Raw genomic sequence first — 20,248 nt, forward strand, 5'->3', positions numbered from 1 at the left:
AACAGATGTATTACAGCTTATTTGCATACTTAAATAACTGTAATTGGAAGATACATGATCCTGTTTTATTTATGTATTCATTAACTATTTCCTATAATTACAATTGGTCAGCAATTTATTGGTTTCTTTGTAATTACCACCTCATAAGCCTTTTTGTATTTGGCCTAGCTTCCACATTAAATACGCCACGAAACCTTTAGTATCTGCCATTTCTTGCCTAGCTAAAACATTGGTTTTCCCATGAGCAGAGCAAAAAAAGAGGACTACAAAGATCTTAGTTTAATTGAGTACCACATAGAGGCTCTCCGTACCGAATCCTACTGAATCTCACTTGTCAGGTAATCTTTAATTCACCTTACGCTACAGGTTAAATAAAGCAGTGAGCTATTATAAAATCATGCACTTCCAGATATTCTGAGAACAAATGTGTCAGCATCAAGGAATGTCAGGTGGTCTCAAGTGAGCGAAGTGAAATCCTGAGTCTCTAAACTGTGTACCAGTGCTCCAAGGGTAGGTTGGATTTTGTGCTGATCCTTGCTGCTGTGTGGCTGAGTTTAATCTGACAAACCAAACAGATGCGGACTGCAAGTGTTGGTAGGGTTAATGGGAGTAGGAAGACCTCTGTATCAAAACAAGGGTAAAGTCGATTCAGGCTTTGTGTAACATTTGAAATGAAAAAGATGGAAAGGTCTCATTATTCTCACTGCAGAGATAATCATCTTTTTAAATTTACATGAGAAACTGTATCTTCGATTGCTAAACTGAAATTCGATTTCCTGGGCATAGAAGAAAAATGCCAACATGATCTGTACAGAAAGCACCATAAAAGATACCTCTTCCGAAACCAAAATGTGCTGAATTAATCTCAGAGAGCTCATGAATAAATCTGAGAATTAAGGCAGTAACTACTCAGATCAATAGGGGGAGGCAGAGAGAAGTCCATCAGCCAAATTATGGATTAAATGAACCCACAGGAAGGAACATTGTTATATCCTTGATCAGATTTCTCAGATTTAAAGGAAATTTTTATTTTTAATATTAATCAAATATTACCTAAGAGAAAATGTATGGTTTGTTTTAGTACAGCAACCATTACTCACACTATCCCACTCCCAACCTAAGGTGAAAGTCTCATGTATCTCTCCTGGACAAAATACCATTATGCATCCACCTCTTTCCTAGAAGTAAATTATAATGTTTACAGAGAATGATAACAGCAGAGTAGCATGCTGTGATGTGTTATGGGGTTACTTGTTTCTCCTCTCTGGGGAAGGAAGGTAGTGAAATCCAGCTCTAGAACTAGTGATGGCTGCCAGACCAGAAAATGGCCAACAACATGGACAAGAACAAAATGAAATTCCAGTTGGTGTTTCTCTACCTTTAGTGAGTCCTTGAGAAAAACTGTAAACATCATATTGTTGTGTTAGTCACTGAAACTCATAGACTATCCATCCAGATTATATTTTGTGGTTATAAGACCACCAAAATTTCATCCCTGCCAGTGTATCCCATTCAAAAAGTTATCTAAGAAAGAAATTGAAAGAATCTTTGCATTTCACTCTGTTTTGTCAACCCTTTGGAAAATATTAGGAACAGCTTGTCTTTCCCTTAAAAACATTGTATTCTTGGCATAAAATCAGTGCTTTTCTTTTGTCATCAAAAGAAATATTCATCTGAGAACACAAGAGCCAGTGTCAATAATAAGCCATGTGTGCTATTATTCTTTCCTGCAAAACAAAACAAAGGAAGACAAAACAAAACAAAAAAATAGAAAAGAGCAAAACATATATTTCTGAATAACAGTTGATTCAGAAACCTAGACAAGAGATGATCTTTATGGAGATTCTATGACTGAACAGTCAGAGTGTCCGATACTTTCTACACATGACAGGTAAGGATTAAATTTAAAATATTAAAATCTGTTATCAACTAAAATTGATTATATTTATAATAAGAAAGCATGCCATTGCAGCTATTTTTTAAATAAGATAATAGTCCACTTATGTTTACTTACACTCCCCTGGTGGCCAAGGTGTTATTTGGTCTTTGGATGTTAGGTTGGAAGTTAGTTTGTACTGTGGTAATGTGAGGCTTCCACACTCTCATCCCATGGAAAGAATGCTCAAAATGGACCAGGTGACCTGAAAATAAGCAATTCAGCATGTGTTGTCCCCATAGTAAACTTCTCTGGCTCTAGATAATATCTACCTAGTTCTTCATTAATGTGTTTCATTAATGTGAAACTTTTAAACCACTTTGAATGAAATCTCTTACCTGTCAGAAAATGTGTCAGACCTCTTTATAACATTTTTAACTTTTCGGCAAAGAATGGGAAGTGAATCTCTTTTATGAGTTCCAAATATGCAAGGAATTCTTTCTTGGTCTTGTTAGAACCATAAGCATGGTTAAACTTGGCTTTCTCTCTGGCTTATTCTTTGCCTTCTTGTCAGCAAATGTTTTGCTCTGTGGGTTTATAGCAGATTATAAGGAAACATTTTAGATATTAATGTGGCTTGAACACACTAGACATAATACAAGGCTTACAAGTAACAGTGAAAACTCTTCTGTATGGCTCTGCATAGCATAGATGGAGGATAACTTACTTTAAAAGACCCCTCAGCTAAAACCTGCCCTGTAGAGTTCCTGTTCTCATAGGTTTTCAAAGATTTTGTGAAGTAAAAAGCAGTGTAGGAGTTGTAGTAAAGGGGGCCTTAAAACACCTCAAACTTTTTTTTTAACATCTTTACTAGATGTATTGTGTGTACAAGCAGTTTTTTAAAAAGAGAGAGTACTCATTTCCAATTTGCAGGAAAAACTGCCAAGTCACTATCTGACTCTTGTGATCTCTGGCACCTATATTCATGACCTGTCACAGGATGAAAGTTATCTTTGTCTAAGTATGTGTTATTCTACATACCCACCCTACCCTCCACAACCCACCATTTAATTAATTACTCCATACCACAGGAATGTTTGTGGCTGAATAAGAAACTAATCATAGTCGCCCTCCCACTTGACCTATAGAGTTTGGAACTTGGCTATGATCCATCATAGCCCTAACTGTTTTGAATCTGAGTTTTTAATTATATACATTATTTTCAGAGCATAGTATATTGTGTGTAACACGGCCAGTGGCTAGGATACAGTATGGGTTTACTGTTCTCAGTTGTCTAATGTAAACAGAACTTGATAAATGATTGTTGCTCAAATTCTGGTCCCAAATACTGCAGATCAAAAGAAAATGTACCACAAGGCTCATTAGAGCTCCTGATACATTATGGTATTAGATGACAGAATTTTATCAGAAAAGGTTTATTCTCTAACATGAACTAGTACACTTTCTTCTATTAGAATAAGAACTGTTTTCAAAGAGACTTTTATGTCATGTCTGAATTTTTTTCTCCTATTTTCTTAATGTAAACTTAAAAAAAAAATAATTCCACATAGCCATTCCTAAGAGGGCTTGTTTGAAAGTATAAGCTATTGTTAAACACTAATCTGTAAATTTACAGGAAGATCCTAATTGCCATATGATAAACACTAGGTCACTATCAACCATCATAAGTTAAAAATTAGATGAGTTATAAAGGAAAATGAATGATAAAGGAGTATAAAGGAAAACTTTTTATAAAAAAAAATTTTTTTAATGTTTATTTTTGAGAGAGACTGAACGTGAATGGGGGAGGGGCAGAGAAAGAGGGAGACACAGAATCTGAAGCAGGCTCCAGGCTTGAGCTGTCATCACAGGGTCCCACACAGGGCTCAAACTCAAGAACCATGAGATCATGACCTCAGCTAAAGTCAGACTCTTAACTGGCTGAGCCACTCAGGTGCCCCTAAAAGAAAACTTCTTAACCTAGAGTCTATCATGAGTTTTAGAAGGTCTTTCAACTAACTGAAATTATCTGTAAAGTGTTGTACATATGTGTCTTTTTTTTTTTTTTTTGAGAGAGAGAGAGAGAGCAGATTCATAGTTTTCATTTAATTGCTCAAAGTATATGTGACCCAGTAAACAGTAAAAGTTACTAGTATAAATTACTGCTTTGTTATAAACAGTTCATCATAAACACTGTAAACCCTAACTTACATCCCCTTTGGGGGCAAATCTACTATTTAAATTTGAATCTACAATTGCAACGTGTTGTAAATGGTTCTCCTATTAATGGATTGATTGGAAAGAGGAAGAGAGGAAAGAAGGAAACTAGTTTATAGTATTTACTATGAATCAGCACTTATGATATCTAATTTAATCTTCTCAACAGCACTATAAGTGTACTATTCAAATGTGTTATTATCACACATTTAACAGTTAAGGACACTAAGGCCAAAAGAGCTAAGTGACTTACCCGAGATCCCGCAGCAAACCAGCGGCAGAACCCTGATTGAAACCCTATGCTAACTACAAAGTTCCTACGCCTGTCTCCATGCCACCCAGTCTGTTTGAATGAAAGAGTGAATTATCTCACCTTCTTGACTAAGTGACAACAAATTATATAGAAAAGTATTTGTTTGTCTTATCACCCTGCTAGCTAGGTCTGAAATTCTGTCATCCTTACTACCCACCTGTCTTAACTCAGACCACCAATACCTCATGCCTGACTCACTGCAACTTCCACTGTTCCTGCCTGCAGTCCCCTTCCCCCAGTTCTACCCCACAACCAGGGTGAGCTTTTTGAAATATAAATCTGATGAATGTCACAAATGCCTCTGTGACTTTTTGTTGCTTTCAAAATAAAATTCATATCCTCCTCATGATTCATAAGGCCCTTCATGATCTGAACTCTGCTTAGTTTTCCAAGCTCATCCCTCACTGCTCTTGTCTCACCCTCTTAGACTCCAGCCATAATTAACTACTTGTAGTTCCCTATATACTGTCTTTTCGTACTTATTTCTATTTGGAACATTTTTCCCACTTCTGTTCACCTGGGTAACTACCATTTGTCTTAAAAGACTGTTTATATACCATTTCTTCAAGGAACTCTCTTAACTCCTCATGTTTGGGACTAAGTACCCTTCCCAAGCGCTCATAGGATATCTTTTACTTACTTGGGACCACTACCATATGTATAATTTCTGTGTGCATTAGATCAAAACTCATCTTTTCTTTAGGGGCACACAGCACCATGTAAGGGCACAAAGCTTGGAAAGGAGAAGATGGGTTACATTTCATGTTCCGCTTAGCCCTTTTCCAGGTTCTCTCAAGCAAGGCACAATTTATACAGCTGTAAATGATGACTCTGTAGCAATTATCAAATGGCATTTTTATTGCCACTACACTTCTCTGCATCTCCATCTGAACTCCAAGCTCATTGAGGACAAGGATTATATTATATAATATATTCATTGTTGTACTCCCAGCTCCTGGCATAGTGCCTTTGAAGTGGAAAGCACTCAATAGATATTTGGTGTTTGAATTAATGACTAATTAAGACTGGCAGTAAAGCAGTTTAACCAGTGCCAAGCATAGTTCCTGACACACTATAAATGTTCAAAAAGTATTTGATGAATGAACACATGAGAAATAATAGTTTGCTATAGACTGTGCATTTGTAGAAATTAGTAAAAGAGGATGACAAAAGAAAAAAATACTAATAACTACTAATTTAATTCAAGACAACAAACATTAAGTGCTTACATGATGGAAACTATTATGAGGAAACACAAAGGAGAAAGACATAGTCCCTTGCCCTCAAAAAAATTGCAATCTAGTTAGAAAGATAAGACATGTATAAAACCAATTAACTCAAAGCAGAATGTAGCATGCACTATGTGAAATTTATAATTAAAGTTCTAGAATATCAATGAGAAGGAAAAAGTTTCTTCCAGTTAAATGAAGGGTTCCTAAAGCTTCTTGGAGAAGGTGATCATAGACTTAGACCTTGAATTATGAGTAGGATTCACTAAGGAAATGTATTGGGAGGAGAGCCATAGTCAGGAGGAAATATTCCAGGCAAAGGAAATAGCACATGCTGATTGGAAAGCATAGGGCTTCTTTGAAGAGCCTTTTAGCTGCAGACAAGGCTGGAGAGATAGGTGAAGAGTCTGGAAAATAGATGGCCTTGAATGCTATGCTAAGGAGTGTACATTTTAGCAGTGGGGCTCTATTAAAAGTTTTTTTAGAAGGAAAGTGATACTATCAGCTGTATTTTAGAAAGTCATTTGGCAAATTGCTTTTAGTGTCTTCCCTCTCCTTTGCCCTTGATCCCAATAAAATAGAAATTCTTAAGCACCGAAAACCAGAGACCAGTTAAAGAATTTCACTCTTTCTACATTCCTAGTCTATTTCAATGCTAGGTTCTTCCCAGAAGCTACCTTAATGCTGGTCTTTTCTCTCAAGCTTTCAAGGTCCCACTGCTTAAACAGTTCCTAAACCTTCATTTAGCAAAATTCTCCTGGTTGTGGAGAAAAGAAAATAGGAGTTTGTCTGAGATGGATAGCCAAAGCCCCACAGCTTTCAAAAGAACATTGGGGAAATGGCCTCACTGCTTTTATTATGTGATTCAAAGCATCTGGTAACATTCTATCACACTTTTCTCTTTATTCAGGACACTAAAAGACAATATGCTCATTAATCTTTAATTTACGTATAAATAAGTACATGTACTTATATAAAGAATAAGGAAGCCTAAATTTAGAATAAAAATTTCTTTTGTCCTCAAAATGCAAAGAAATGTTAGACTTAATATTATCAAAATGAAATTTTCAGTAAGAACTTTTGGGTACTATATATTGTCCTTCCTAACTATAGATAAGCAAACTATTCTTTGGAAAGGATCCACAGATCTTGAATCACCTTGCCTAAGGGCAATAGCCTTTAGGAAGGAAAAATTCTCTACACAATAGTGTTAGAGATCTCAGGATTTCCTGAGGGTCTCCCATAATGCTAGGTGTGGGCAGCAAAGTGCCAGGCAAATGGAAAGGAGAAAACTAAAAGCACAAGAACCATTTAGGAACTAATCCAAGAGTAATTAGGATCTAAAATGGAGTAGGAGCAGAGGAATGGAAAAGAAGGAACAGATCCAAGACAATCACAAAAGTAACACAGCTTTGTGCCTAAATGAATGTGCCTAATTTTACCTTGTGCCAAAGTCAAAAATAGCTTCAACATTTTGTTTAGAAAGTCAAAGGTAACTTTAAAATTTCCAAATTGGATTTTTGGGAAGGTAGCCGATACCTTTAACAGAAGTAGAAAGAGAAAGTAGATTTGAAGAGATTGTGATGAATTTTGGACATACTGAGTTTGAAGTGCTAATGGGACACGAGTATAAAAATACCAGTCAAAGACTTAGAGGTTCAGACTAGAATTCAGGGAGTTAAAATGGGATATGTATATACAGAATCCTTCTACTTATGAAATAAACACTTAGTATTTTATAATACAGGAAAAGGTAGGTTTTTTCTTTCCTATAATTAAATGTAATAGCTTATATAATTGCATTATTCTAGAATGGAGGACAAATTCCAGGTGATGGCCTCAACAACATATGGTCAAAAGACCAAAAAAAGACCATTAAAAAAATATAACTTAGGGGCGACTGGGTGGCTCAGTCAGTTAGGCATCCAACTTAGGTTCAGGTCATAATCTCACTGTTAGTGGGTTGGAGAGCCCCGCATCGGGCTGTGCGCTGAGGGTGCAGAGCCTGCTTGGGATTCTCTCTCTCCCTCTCTGCTCCTTCCCCCACTTGTGTTCTCTCTCTCTCTCTCTCTCTCTCTCTCTCTCAATATGTGTGTGTGTGTGTGTGTGTGTGTGTGTGTGTGTGTGTATGACACTTAAATTTGCTTCAAGAAATTAATTGTAAAACTCCATTGTATCCATTATAAACTAAAATTTGCTTTGGTGCAAGTTACTGGTAAAGGAGAGCAACAAAGAAAACGAGATCAAAGGAAAATGGAAGAGGAAGAAAGGAAAACACCATTTTGACATGTGAAGGAGAAATGTGTATTTGGGATTTCAACAAAGCAAACAATGAAATAGAAGTTGCATTGGCTTATATTATGCTGAGATATCATGTGCCTTGAGGAAATATTTTCTTGCCATTTCTATTCACAATGTATACTTTAAAAAATTTGAATTCTCTTCCTTTAATCCCTGTGAGATTTTCTTAGAATTACATATAAGAAAGTAAGATAGAAAAGACAAGAGAAATTTATAGTTGCACATGAAATTATTAACATACCTTGTTTTTCACGTATGTCTCAAGTTGTCCACATACCACTAAAAACTGCCAAGCTTGAGTGAACAGGAGCTAAGAAGCAAGCATGGAGCCCAAGAGTAGAAAATGAAACTTCTGTTGCATCCTCTTCAAATTCTTTTATCTATTTCAGTTCCTAAACTATGGAAATGAAACTGGAAATGAAATTAACCCTCATCTGACTGCTCTGTGGACTTCTACAGCAAAATTATTACACAGGAGTTTATTATTTACATATTTATAAACTTCATCAATATTGTTTGTATAAATTGCGTTTCTTTTATATAGATGCCTTTTAAAAGCACTGTTTTTAAAAATGATCTTACCTCTTTCAACTTATACAAGAGTTGAAGAAAGACCCTCCCAGTACAGAAAAAGAGAAACTAGTATTTGACTCTTACCAGATCCAATTAGATAGTTTTCTTACTATTTGCCTAAAATCCTTTCCCCCTTTTCCACTGGCAATAAAGCAGTATAACCAGTGCCAGGCATAGTTCCTGACATACTGTAGATGATCAAAATGTATTTGTTGAATGAATGAATCAGTTCTTCAGTAGATGTTAGAGCAAATGCTATCGATGTGTTAGGCACTGTTCTGGGCATTGGAGAAACAGTAATAGATAAAACAAAGTCCCTTCTTTCATGGAGCTTACAATATTTTGGAAGAGACAGTCAGTAAATATGTATCAATGGGTTATAAATGCTGAAATAAAAAATAAGAATGAGTGGAAAGAGTGCTAGGTGGCTTATTTTCTTTATAAGATGATCAGGGAAGCTCTTATTTTGTGGGAAATGGAAAGTCACCAGAACATGGGGAACAAAGAGTTTTGTATGATCTGACTTTTATTTTAATAGATCATTATGGTTGCCTCATAATGAAAGACTGTAGGGTGTGAGGACAGAAGCAGTCAGACAAGAAGTTATTGCTAATCTAAATAGGAGGTGATGGTAGTTTGGCCTAGGAGATGAGATTAAAGGAGTTGAACATGGGGAGTGGAGGAAATGTTTGCAGATTTTCAGATCATGTAGGATCTTGTAGATCATGGTAAAGACTTTAGATTTTATTTAAAAAAATAACAATAAAACCAAGAGGCCATTGAAGTGCTTTGAAAAAGAGAGGTTATATGATCTGACTGACATTTTCTAAAGGATCACTCACATTGTGTAGTGAATAGACCATTGGGGCAGGGAGGGAAGTAGGAGAGCCCAGTTAGGCTAATATGTGGTAATCTATGGAAGAAATAATGATTGCGTGGGCTTGTGTGGCAATAGCAGAGGCGGTGATAAGTGATCAGATTCTGAGTATGTTTTGAAAGTTAGAGACTACATGATACTTTGGTAGAGGACAAAAAGGAAATATGTATCCAGGAAGAGTAAAGTTGCCATTTCCTGAGATGGAGAAGCTTTCAGGGAGGAGTTTAGAAGTAAAGATAGAGCAGAAATCGTGTGTTTTCCTTTGAACTGTTAAGTTTGGGAAGCTTATTAGACATCTAAGTAAAGAGATTGAGGAAACAGATTCATGAGTTTAGAGTTCAGGGAAGAGGTTAAAGACAAATTTAAAGTCATCAGTGTATAGATGGGACTTAAAGCCATGGGGCTAGATGAAATCACTTTGGGGATGAAGGGAGATGGAGAATAGAAGTCAAAAGATAGCAGTGGGACAGAAGTTAGGGAGACAAGGAAAATCCACCAAAGGATACTGGAAAGATCAGCTTATGAGGTAAGAAAATGAGGAGAGATTGGTATACTGAAGGCCAATGGAAGAGAGTTTTGAAAAGAGGAAGGTATAATCAATTGTGTAGATGATAATGATGGATCAAGTCAGACTCAGATTGAGTCTTAAGAATTGGATTTGGCAGTGTGACAAAGTGGAGATTATTGCTGATCTTCTTAAGAGTATTTTAGGGGAGTGATGGAGACAAAAGTCTGATTGGAGTGGATTCAAGAGAGAATAGGCTCTCTGCAAAGAAATGAAGAGATAAAACTTTAATTAATTCAACATAATAAATCCTAGACCATTTAATGATTGTTGATGTACATGCTCCCATTGTTTTTCTCATTGCATAATTAACCATATTCTGGTATGGTTACAGGTCTAGTATGTTATTCCATATAATATTCCACATTAATACCCTGTGATTAACTGTTCTGCTCCTTACTTGTCACAAGTGCCTGTGGTAAGGTATAAGATGATTACTGACCTTATCTTCACCTTTTTGGTTTTGCCCTGCTGCTGATTTTACTTCTGTGAGTCAAATAAGAGTATATGGTAGCCACTACCTAATTGTTATTAGATGTTATTACTGTGAAAACCAGTTTTACACCTTATGTAGTCATCTTTTTTCAGCAATGAAATATGATTGACACATAGAAATTGTATATATTAAGGGTATACACCTTGACATTTTGATATGTGTATGCATTATGAAATGATCATCACAAGCCAATTAACATACCATCACCTCACATAGTTACCATTTTCTTTCTTTATTTTCTTAGCAAATTTCAAGTAAACCATACAGTATTATTGTACTTTTCTTAACCATGATTACTATGCTGTACATTATATCTCCAGAACTTATTCATCTTTCATAACTGAAACTTTGTACCCTTTGACCAACATCTGCCCATTTCCTTTCCCCAAGACTCTCACTCCTAGCAACCACCATTCTACTCTCTGCTTCTATGAGTTTGACCATTTTTGATTCCACATATAAGTGAAATCATGCAGTATTTGTCTTTATGTGTCTGGTTTATTTCACTTAGCATAATTCCTCCAGCTTCACCCATATTATCCCAAATGGCAGGATTTCCATTTTTATGGCTTAATAATATTCGTGTGTGTGTGTGTGTGTGTGTGTGTGTGTGTACACACATTTTCTTTATCCATTATCCATCAATGGACATAGGTTGTTTCCATATCTTGACTATTAGGAATCATTCTACAATAAACATGGGGGTACAAACACCAAAATCCAGATTTCATTTCCTTTGGATACATACTTAGAAGTGGGATTGCTGGATCATATGGTAGTTCTATTTTTAGTTGTTTAAGGAACCTCCACACTGTTTTCCTCGGTTAAGCGTCCGACTTCAGCCAGGTCACGATCTCGCGGTCCGGGAGTTCGAGCCCTGCGTCAGGCTCTGGGTTGATGGCTCAGAGCCTGGAGCCTGTTACCGATTCTGTGTCTCCCTCTCTCTCTGCCCCTCCCCCGTTCATGCTCTGTCTCTCTCTGTCCCAAAAATAAATAAACGTTGAAAAAAAAAATTTTTTTTTAAATAAAAGAAAGTAAGCCCTTATGTGGGCGCCTGGGTGGCTCAGTTGATTGAGCGTCTGACTACAGCTCAGGTCATGATCTCATAGTTCGTGGGTTCAAGCCCCAAGTTGGGCTCTGTGCTGACAGTGCAGAGCCTGGAGCCTGCTTCAGATTCTGTGTCTCCCTCTCTCTCTGCCCCTTCCCCGCTCACACTCTGTCTCTAAAAAATAAATAAACATTAAAAAAAATTTTTTAAGAAAAAAAAAGTAAACTTATGTAGTACTCTTAAGAAAATAAATGTGTTCACTATAAAATATCTAAATACAGAAGACTAGCAGGAGACAGAACACTTATCTCAGTTATGGAAGAAACATAACAAGGATTGAAATGAAAATGACACTTCAAAATTATACTTGACTCCTTTGTCAAGGGAAAAGATCAGTGGAGTATTAGATAAGTCATGCCTACCTCCGTCCTACTACTCCTTGTCACAACTCTGATGTTTCTAATTGGGATCACAGAGATAAGTCCTTCAAATGATCAAGACAGACCTTTATTAATGATCTCAGAATTTCTTAAATAATCAGGACAGGGCAACACTTGGATTATTTTTAACCCCAGGCCACTCTGTACTCTAGATGTAGAAATCACCCCATATTCTTCTGTTTCTCATCTTCTCTCATCTCATGCTTATTGAGTTCTTCAGCCAAACTTAGAAATAGGTGCATAATTTTCAAGAGGTATCAGCCCCACCCCAACCACATAGTGCCAGAAATGTTAAATGGACACCATATTTTCAGCATTCCAGGGGGTCAAAAGAATACATAGGACTAATTCAGCATCAACCTCACATCCATAAAACCAAGAAAATGAAATTACCACAGCTGTTCATTACAGGATAATTGGCCAGTTCCTTTATTCAGTTCTATGTCCAACCAAAAGTAATATTTTCATATCCTAAATTTAGCAGTATTTTGAAGGAAAGGAATGGACAAATAAAATGGAAGAGAGAAAAATACCTCAGTTTGAGCTTCCCCAGAGTGTTCGTAAATTCCCGGCAATTATCTAGTTCCCACTACAAACTTAAAACTCACAAGGCCAAAGTTTCACATAAAGAAACTTAATTGTCCTGCAGTGTGCTCCTTTCAGAATCTTGCAGAACTCCAGTTTTCTTAGCTGCCTGTGGGGTCTACCCAAACCTGTGTCCTGGGACACCAGGTGAGAAACAACATGATCCTGTTCTGTGCTCCTGTTAAATCTTACCCATACTCAGCCTTAATTTCTTGGCCTTAATTAAGCTATACTACTCTGTAGCAGACCAGAATATCCCTTTTCTCCACTCATTCTCCTCCTACAATAGAACTTGACTTCCACTGGACAAGTAAGTGTACCAGCCTCTTAATCCAAGCTAAGATGAAAGAGAGAAAATAAAACAGAGTGTCACCAAACAAAAGCCTGCCACATTCAGACAGCACTGTTTTGAGGTGCACCTACCTAAGCCTTAGAAATGAAAAGCACCACCAGATCCTGCTAACCAGAGGAATGACAAAAATGTGAGAGCTCTGCCCTCTCCACATGGGAGTACTACCCACAAGAAATGCAGCTGCCTCTGTAGTGTTTGGGTCCCCAAATCCTATCCCAGCAAATACCAGATCCTGCCAACTCCACATGGGATATACATCTCAGCTGGTTGTGCAGTTTGAAGAACCCCATTCTCTCCACATAGGACTTGGCCTCACAAACTCCAGCCCTACAAACATGACAGTCTCTTTTAGTGAAAAGTGACTTGCTCTCCATGCAGGAGTATACCTATAAAAATTACAGTTTGAGGTCTCAGACAAACCTGACTAGCAAATGAACCCTATTATCCAGTAAAATGATTCTCAGTGCTGGCTACACAATAGAATCACCTGGGAAGCTTCAATACAAAACCCAGTGTTGGAGCTGTACTCCAGAAATTTTGCTTCTTACTAATCTGGAGGGGGTCTGGATATCACTGTTTACTAAAATCACTCAGATGATTCTAAAAGCTCCATAACCACTGGTCCACTATGATATCCTCCCACTCCTGCCAAGGATATTGCTCAGCGAGTCTAGGTTTGTGACTTCTGTTTGAGGCCGGGCATCTCCCTCAGCTGCAGCTGCAAAGCTACTCTAGATCCTTCATCACCAAAGTCCAGTAAATGTGTATGTTAACTCCCGAAAGCTGCCAGAGCCCTGCCAGATGAAGTCAAAGATGGACGAAACGCAGAACGCTACATGCCTGGTTCTCCTCTGTTCCACCGCATATCTTCTCAATGAGTGATGTGGCTTTTTCACGCTGTGGAAACCACCCCTATGCATTCACAGCCCTTTCTTTCCTCTCTAACCTGTCAGACTACAGCCACAGAGAATACTATCTGATCCACACTTGTGGCTGTCACATCAATAAAAGAGGGCTGGGGAGGGGGGAAATCTCCCTTAACGTACCCTCCCCTTGTACTTCTATAACCGCCACACTACTTGTTGTCAGTTACTACCTCCTTCTCTGATCTATAAACACTGCAAAAAACTGCAGCAGTGCCTGGTATGTGGTAGGTGCTCACTACAGTGTTTGAGAAATGAATGAATAGATGGAGACGAGGAACTGCTGCCCTGGTAGGAGTGGAAAAGATGCAGTCGTGCCTTCACTGTTAGGGGCCGATATTTAACATGGATAATTGCAGCCGCAAGCCCAGGAGCAGAACTCACAATCTTAACCTGAAAACTCAGCGCTGGCGCTTTTTCTTTCACTTAAGCACAGCCTTGCTTTTCAAGGCACCTAAACATTTGCCATCTCCTTGTATTCCATTTCTACTTTTCTTCTTAGACCTCCCACATAGCGACGCCCTAATTGTTCCAAAGCGCTCAGTTCTGCCTGCTTTGCCTTTACCGTTTCCAGCTCAACAGCAGCCTAGTTGTTATGTCCCTCCAAACAATAACAGTGGGAACTCTCTCCAGATCTACAGCATAGTTTCAGAGATTACTTAAATGTGCAGTAGTCAGTCCTTCCTTATTCGTTTTCTGACTTCTACAGTGTTTTGAAAGTATTGAATGCTAAGACTGCTTATCCACAAGGTCTTTTCAGTAATGGTATGTTTATCTTAGAATTCCGGCCTACATGGTAATTGTATTGCTGCATGTGGGAGAACGAAGCAAAGATGTTTCAGTAATCATACAGTATCAGCGATCATGTTGCCTGCACTTGACTCAGAGTAGATGAATCCGGTGCCTCTGCTCGTAAGGACTTAGGTTCAAAGAAAAATAAGCAAGAACAGCATGAAGACCAGCTCACATTAGTGGTCTAGCTCACTTGATACCTTTTGAAATATAGATGCACTATTTCTCTTCAACATTAATTACTATTAAGGAGCACTATTAAGATCCATTTCTGTGAGTAGTTTTGACGATTGTTAAAGATCCAAGTCCAGCACCATCTATACCACCTACTTACTGGTACCGTCATCATTTTGGCTTTAGTTGCTATTTTTCAAGATACTGTCCTCAAACTACCTGCTTTAGAATCCTCTAGTGATGTTTGTTTAAAACAACAACCACCATCACCACAACAAAATCACACTCCTGAGCGCCAGATCGATAAAGCAGAATCCCAGGGCTCCTGGGTGGCTCAGTCGGTTAAGCCTCTGACTTGGGCTCAGGTCATGATCTCCCAGTTTGTGACTTCGAGCCCCGCATCAGGCTCTGTGCTGACAGCTCAGAGCCTGGAGCCTGCTTCGGATTCTGTGTCTCCCCTTCTCTCTGCCTGCCCCACCCCCCATGTTCATGCTCTGTCTCTGTTTCTCAATAATTAGTAAACGATAAGAAAATTTTTAAAAAAATAAATAAAGTGGAATACCTGGGGTTGAGGCCTTGAATTGATCCTGACCAAACCACTCAGCTATTGAACCGTAAGGTCTCCAGACTGCTGGCTCAAGACTTTAACAGCTGTTAGGCTTCAGATACTCCCAGTAGCACTGTCAATAGGCATTATTCATTTTTCTTCAAGGATCTGAGATTAGGTTATGACAAAGTAATTGAAAAGAATGTGAGGACACAAATACCCAAGGAGGAGGAATAGGACACCACCAAGGGGAGGAAATGGAAATAGAATGGCCAGAGTCCAAGAAAACCTTCTTTCCTTCATCCTTTTGCGCCAGGTTATATGTCATTTGTCAGACTTTAGTCCAGTCTAACAAGCATATTTTGACTGTCATGTGCCAGGTGCTAGAGATAAAAGGAAACAGAACAGTCTCACTGTCCTAGGGGAGTTTACAGTTTGGTAGAGAAAGCAGGCTCTTAAATGAGCAACTCAAATAAACATGGAAAGCAAAAGACAGAGATTTGCCCAAGAAATTTTGGGGGCTGAGAAGAGGGGATTTGTAAGGGAGACCTAATGTGTAGAGAAGAAATTGCCTGAGTAGGGACATAAGTAGAAATTAGGCTGGTGGGGGGTAAGTAGGTGGCTTTTGAGGAAGAACTAAAAGATATCCTGGAGCTGGTGGGAAATGATAACTATTCCCAACAAAGGGAAACTTGCACAACCAAAATGCTCTGAATCCTAAAGTGATCTCATTTTTATTGCGATTGACAAGCAGTTGAGGACTGCTTTATCATAAGGTTGAGGGAATGGAGAAAGGTATCCAATGATTCTGGATAGGTAGACATGGACCAAGTCAAGGAGATGTGTGTGGATGTCTTGATAACTTTTTTTGAATGTTTATTTATTTATTTTGAGATATAGGGGAGCAGAGAGAAAGGGATAGAATCCCAGCAGGCTCTGCGCTGTTAGTGCAGAGCCCAGTGGGGGGCTCGATCCGTGAGATCATGATCTGAGCTAAAATCAAGATTCAGACACTCAGACACTAGCCATCTAGAAGATGTCCTAGATCGGTCTTTAGAATTCATTCCAAGTTTATGGTCTCAAACTGTTCATTGAAGTGGCTCCAGAAACATGTTACAGCAAGGTTATGGGCCCTCTCTGGGACATTATATATGGAATTGCAGTAACTAATAAGTTGACAGTAATGTCAAAAATTATTCAAATGTCAAATAGATTTGAGAATGTTTTGACTATCACTGGAAGAATACATGAAAAATAGTGATATTAATGACCTCTGGAAAGAGAAACTGAGAAGAGAGGTAGGAGGAATTTACTTCTCACTATATACCTTTTATATTGTTTGGATATTTATCATGTATATTTATTGCCTATCCCAACAAGTTTAAAAGAGAACAAAAGAGACATATTTATCCCAAAGCATAAAGAGCTGTCAACATGTTAAATGGTTATTTGATTTACATTAAAAACCCAATTAATGATTCATTGATACAACAATGGCAGCAATAGTATTATGAAAGTAGTTTTGTCTTGGGGTGCCTATTTGACTCAGTTGGTTAAGCATCCGACTCTTGATTTGGCTTAGGTCATGAACTCACAGTTTGTGAGATGTAGCCCCATATAGGGATATGTGCTGACAGCACGGAGCCTGCTTGGAATTCTCTCTCTCCCTTCTCTCTGCCCCTCCCCTACTCATCCTCTCTCTCTCTCTCTCTCTCTCTCTCTCTCTCTCAAAATAATAATAAAAAAAAGTTTTGTCTTTCACAGCTTGAGAAATCAATTGGAATTAGAGAAGTACAGATTTTATATATCCTCTATAAATTTGGCCTTTTTTTTTTCCAGTTCGCAGCTCACCTTGTGAAGATGAAATATCCAAGAATATGTATTCTCGATGGCGGCATTAATAAGATCAAGCCAACAGGCCTCCTCACTGTCCCGTCTCCTCAAATATGAAGAACCAAGAAAGAGTGTGATAGTCAAAAGGACAGAGTGGTATCAGCCCTCAACAGCACAACTCTTCACAGCCTTACCTCTCTTCGACAGAACTAGACTTCCAGATTGTTGCATTTCCATAAAGTTTTGTCATGAAACATTTTTTTAAATCTCATAACCCACATGCTCAGCTATCCAGGCAATAAACTTGACTGTACATGTATTGCTGAAAGAATTTTCTTAACAGTGAAATCCGATCATGTATTTTTACCGCAGTGCAGCACAAAGCCAGAGGAATTCAGCTGACAAGGCAGATTTAGCATTATCAAGAAATCTCAATTCCACTGAAAAAGCTGTCTCCCATTGCACTGAACAGACAGTCCTAACAAAGGTATTATTTAGAAACATAGACTGAATGGGGGTTGCAGTCATCTTTCCATGATAATGAAAAGTAAAAAGCTATTCACAATATATTCCTTATAAGTAAATGCTATATTTGGTAACTCATTTTTGGCCCAGACAGATCGTGTGTGTGTATGTGTGTGTGTGTGTGTGTGTGTGTGTGTGTGTGTTGCTTAGGAAAAGAATTAGCCTACTGAAGAAAGTAATAATAATTTACTTACAGAAACATTGAAGTCAGAAGCCATTCACATTAGATAGAACATTATTCAGCTCCTATAGCAGAGAAACCCAAAATAACAGTGACTTAAAAAAAAAAAGAGTGACTTAAACAAACTAGAACTGCATTTCTCCCATAAAAGTCTGCATAATGAGTCTAGGGCTAGTATATCGGTTTCATAATCATTAAGAACTCAGGTATCTTTTCACATTGCTTTACCACCCTCAACAGGTGGTTTCTATCTCATGGATCAAGATGGGTGCTTAGCTCAAACCATCACATACATGCCATTTAGAAGGAAGGGAATAAAGGAGGAGGAAGGCAGAGAGGAGGGAAGGAAAGATATAGGAAAGGAGGAAAAGAGAAAGAAGAGAAGGAAGAGAACTTTCTTTCTCTTTAAAGGCACAAACCATAAGTTGCACATACTACTTTGCTTATATACCATTGGCCAGAACTCAGACGTGTGGCCACACATAGCTTATAAGGAAAACGGGAATATAATCTTTGGCTGGGCGGTCATTTACCCAGGTAAAAAATTTTATTATTTTTTTAAGTTTTAATTTTTTTTAATGTATTAAACATGTATTATTATTATTTTATAATTTTTTAATGTTTATTTTCGAGAGAGAGAGAGGGACAGAGCGTGACCGGGGGAAGGGCAGAGAGGGAGAGGGAGACACAGAATCAGAAACATGCTCCAGGCTCTGAGCTGTCAGCACAGAGCCAGACATGAGGCTCGAACTCAGGCCGAGTTCGACCTAGGCTGAAGTCAGATGCTTAACCAACTGAGTCACCCAGGCACCCCCATGTATTATTATTATTAAAGTTATTATTACTGTGTGGGAAGAGAACACATATTGAAAAGCAATTAGCAGCTCTGCCACATTATTCTAAAAATTAAGTACACTTAGCATAACACTGTCCAGTTCCATCCACGTTGCTACAATAAATTTCATATAATAAAAAAATAAAATAAATTAAAAAATAAAAAAGTACAGTACTTCATTGACTCTAAGACCTATCACAATTTTATGTACCATAAAGAAAAAGCAGCCAAATAAACTGGACCTACCATCAATTATAAGATGCATTCGCATTCAGAAATGTGAAAAAATATGCATCTTAGAATTATTGAAATATAGTACCTTTCTTGATTACCTTCAATTTTGACTAAAAAGTGGGTTTTTTTCATCTTTAACTTATATTCCTCTTCAGTGTTAGGACTACCTAGGTATAGAACGTTTGAATAAGAGCCTTAATTCAACTCTCTGACTGTGGTTTTATTGTTGCTATTTGTTTTGATTTTTTGCATCTACTTTTTTATTGAGATATAATTTACATACCATAAAATTCACCCTTTTAAAATGTACAACTCATTGGCTTTTAGTATATTCACAAAATTGTGCAATCATCACTACTATCTAATTCCAGAACATTTTTATTCTCCAAAAAAGAAATCTGTATCTATTAGCAGTCATTCCCCATTAATCCCCCCCCCCCAAGCACTTTGATTTAATGTTTGTATATGGAGTGAGATAGGTATCCAACTTCATTCTTGGTGTGTGGATACCAAGTTCTCCCAGAGGCTATGTAATTTTATTTGTTTTTCTTATTGAATTATACTTAGTCATTCACCAAATATGTTTTAAGTACCCATTAGGTGCAAGACACTGACAAAACTGGTGGTTATATCATTCTGTGACCCCTACATAAGATACAAAGAAAAAATGTGAGAATAATAAGAAAATTTTACCACTGTTTCCCTAATAGCATTTTGAGGTCATCATCTACCATGGTAAGGGAAATATCATTAAGTTCTCCCACCCTTTTCTTTAATCTTTGATGACTTATCTGACTTCCTAGTCATAACGCAGCACTCATGCTCATTCAGAAGGGGTGGTTCTGAGTTTTAGGTTTGCCTTACTGAGAAAGCAAAGAAGGATGGAAGGGTGAGGATTTGACTGAATGGGCTGGTAGGCTAGGGGAAGACGAAGACCTGAGTGTTGAGGAGAGCTTCGAGAGAAGATAATAGTAGCCAGCCTCCATCACAATTTTGCATTTGATATTTCTTAAAACTTGATACATTTAGGCTTAATTTTTAATGAGTTTTTTAAACATTCAAATTATGAATATTTAATATTCTCAACAGTAAAATAAGAAAGAGCATACAATCACTGCCATGTTTATGTGCAGGGCATGTTATTTGGTGGCAGATAGTTTCCGCAAAGTTGACCTCAACAACTATCTGTTGAATTAAACCTCTATGACCCACGACTTATAGAGGTCCTTTGTAATATCTCACTGACTCCTACACTGTCACTATCAGCACTGTTTGTTTCTGGCAACAGCAGTCCCTTTCCCTCTGTCTGGAATGCCCTAACTACCACAACCA

The 20,248-nt window shown here is 37.8% G+C and overlaps 1 protein-coding gene across 3 annotated transcripts in view; it reads left to right on the top strand.

Annotated features, from left to right (window-relative positions):
* The window catches only part of TBCK (TBC1 domain containing kinase), a 231,502-nt gene extending 214,042 nt beyond the window's left edge, over positions 1–17,460 (top strand). For all 3 annotated transcript variants that reach the window (XM_030313307.2, XM_030313304.1, XM_032592924.1), the window contains exon 26: positions 17,148–17,460. In XM_030313307.2, coding sequence (XP_030169167.1) covers positions 17,148–17,258 — 111 coding nt within the window. In that variant the 3' untranslated portion in view covers positions 17,259–17,460. The remainder of the gene's footprint in view (positions 1–17,147) is intronic.
* Positions 17,461–20,248: the final 2,788 nt, after the last annotated feature.

This window comes from Lynx canadensis, chromosome B1 (assembly GCF_007474595.2).
Source record: "Lynx canadensis isolate LIC74 chromosome B1, mLynCan4.pri.v2, whole genome shotgun sequence".
In the NCBI taxonomy this organism is placed as follows: Eukaryota; Metazoa; Chordata; class Mammalia; order Carnivora; family Felidae; genus Lynx; species Lynx canadensis.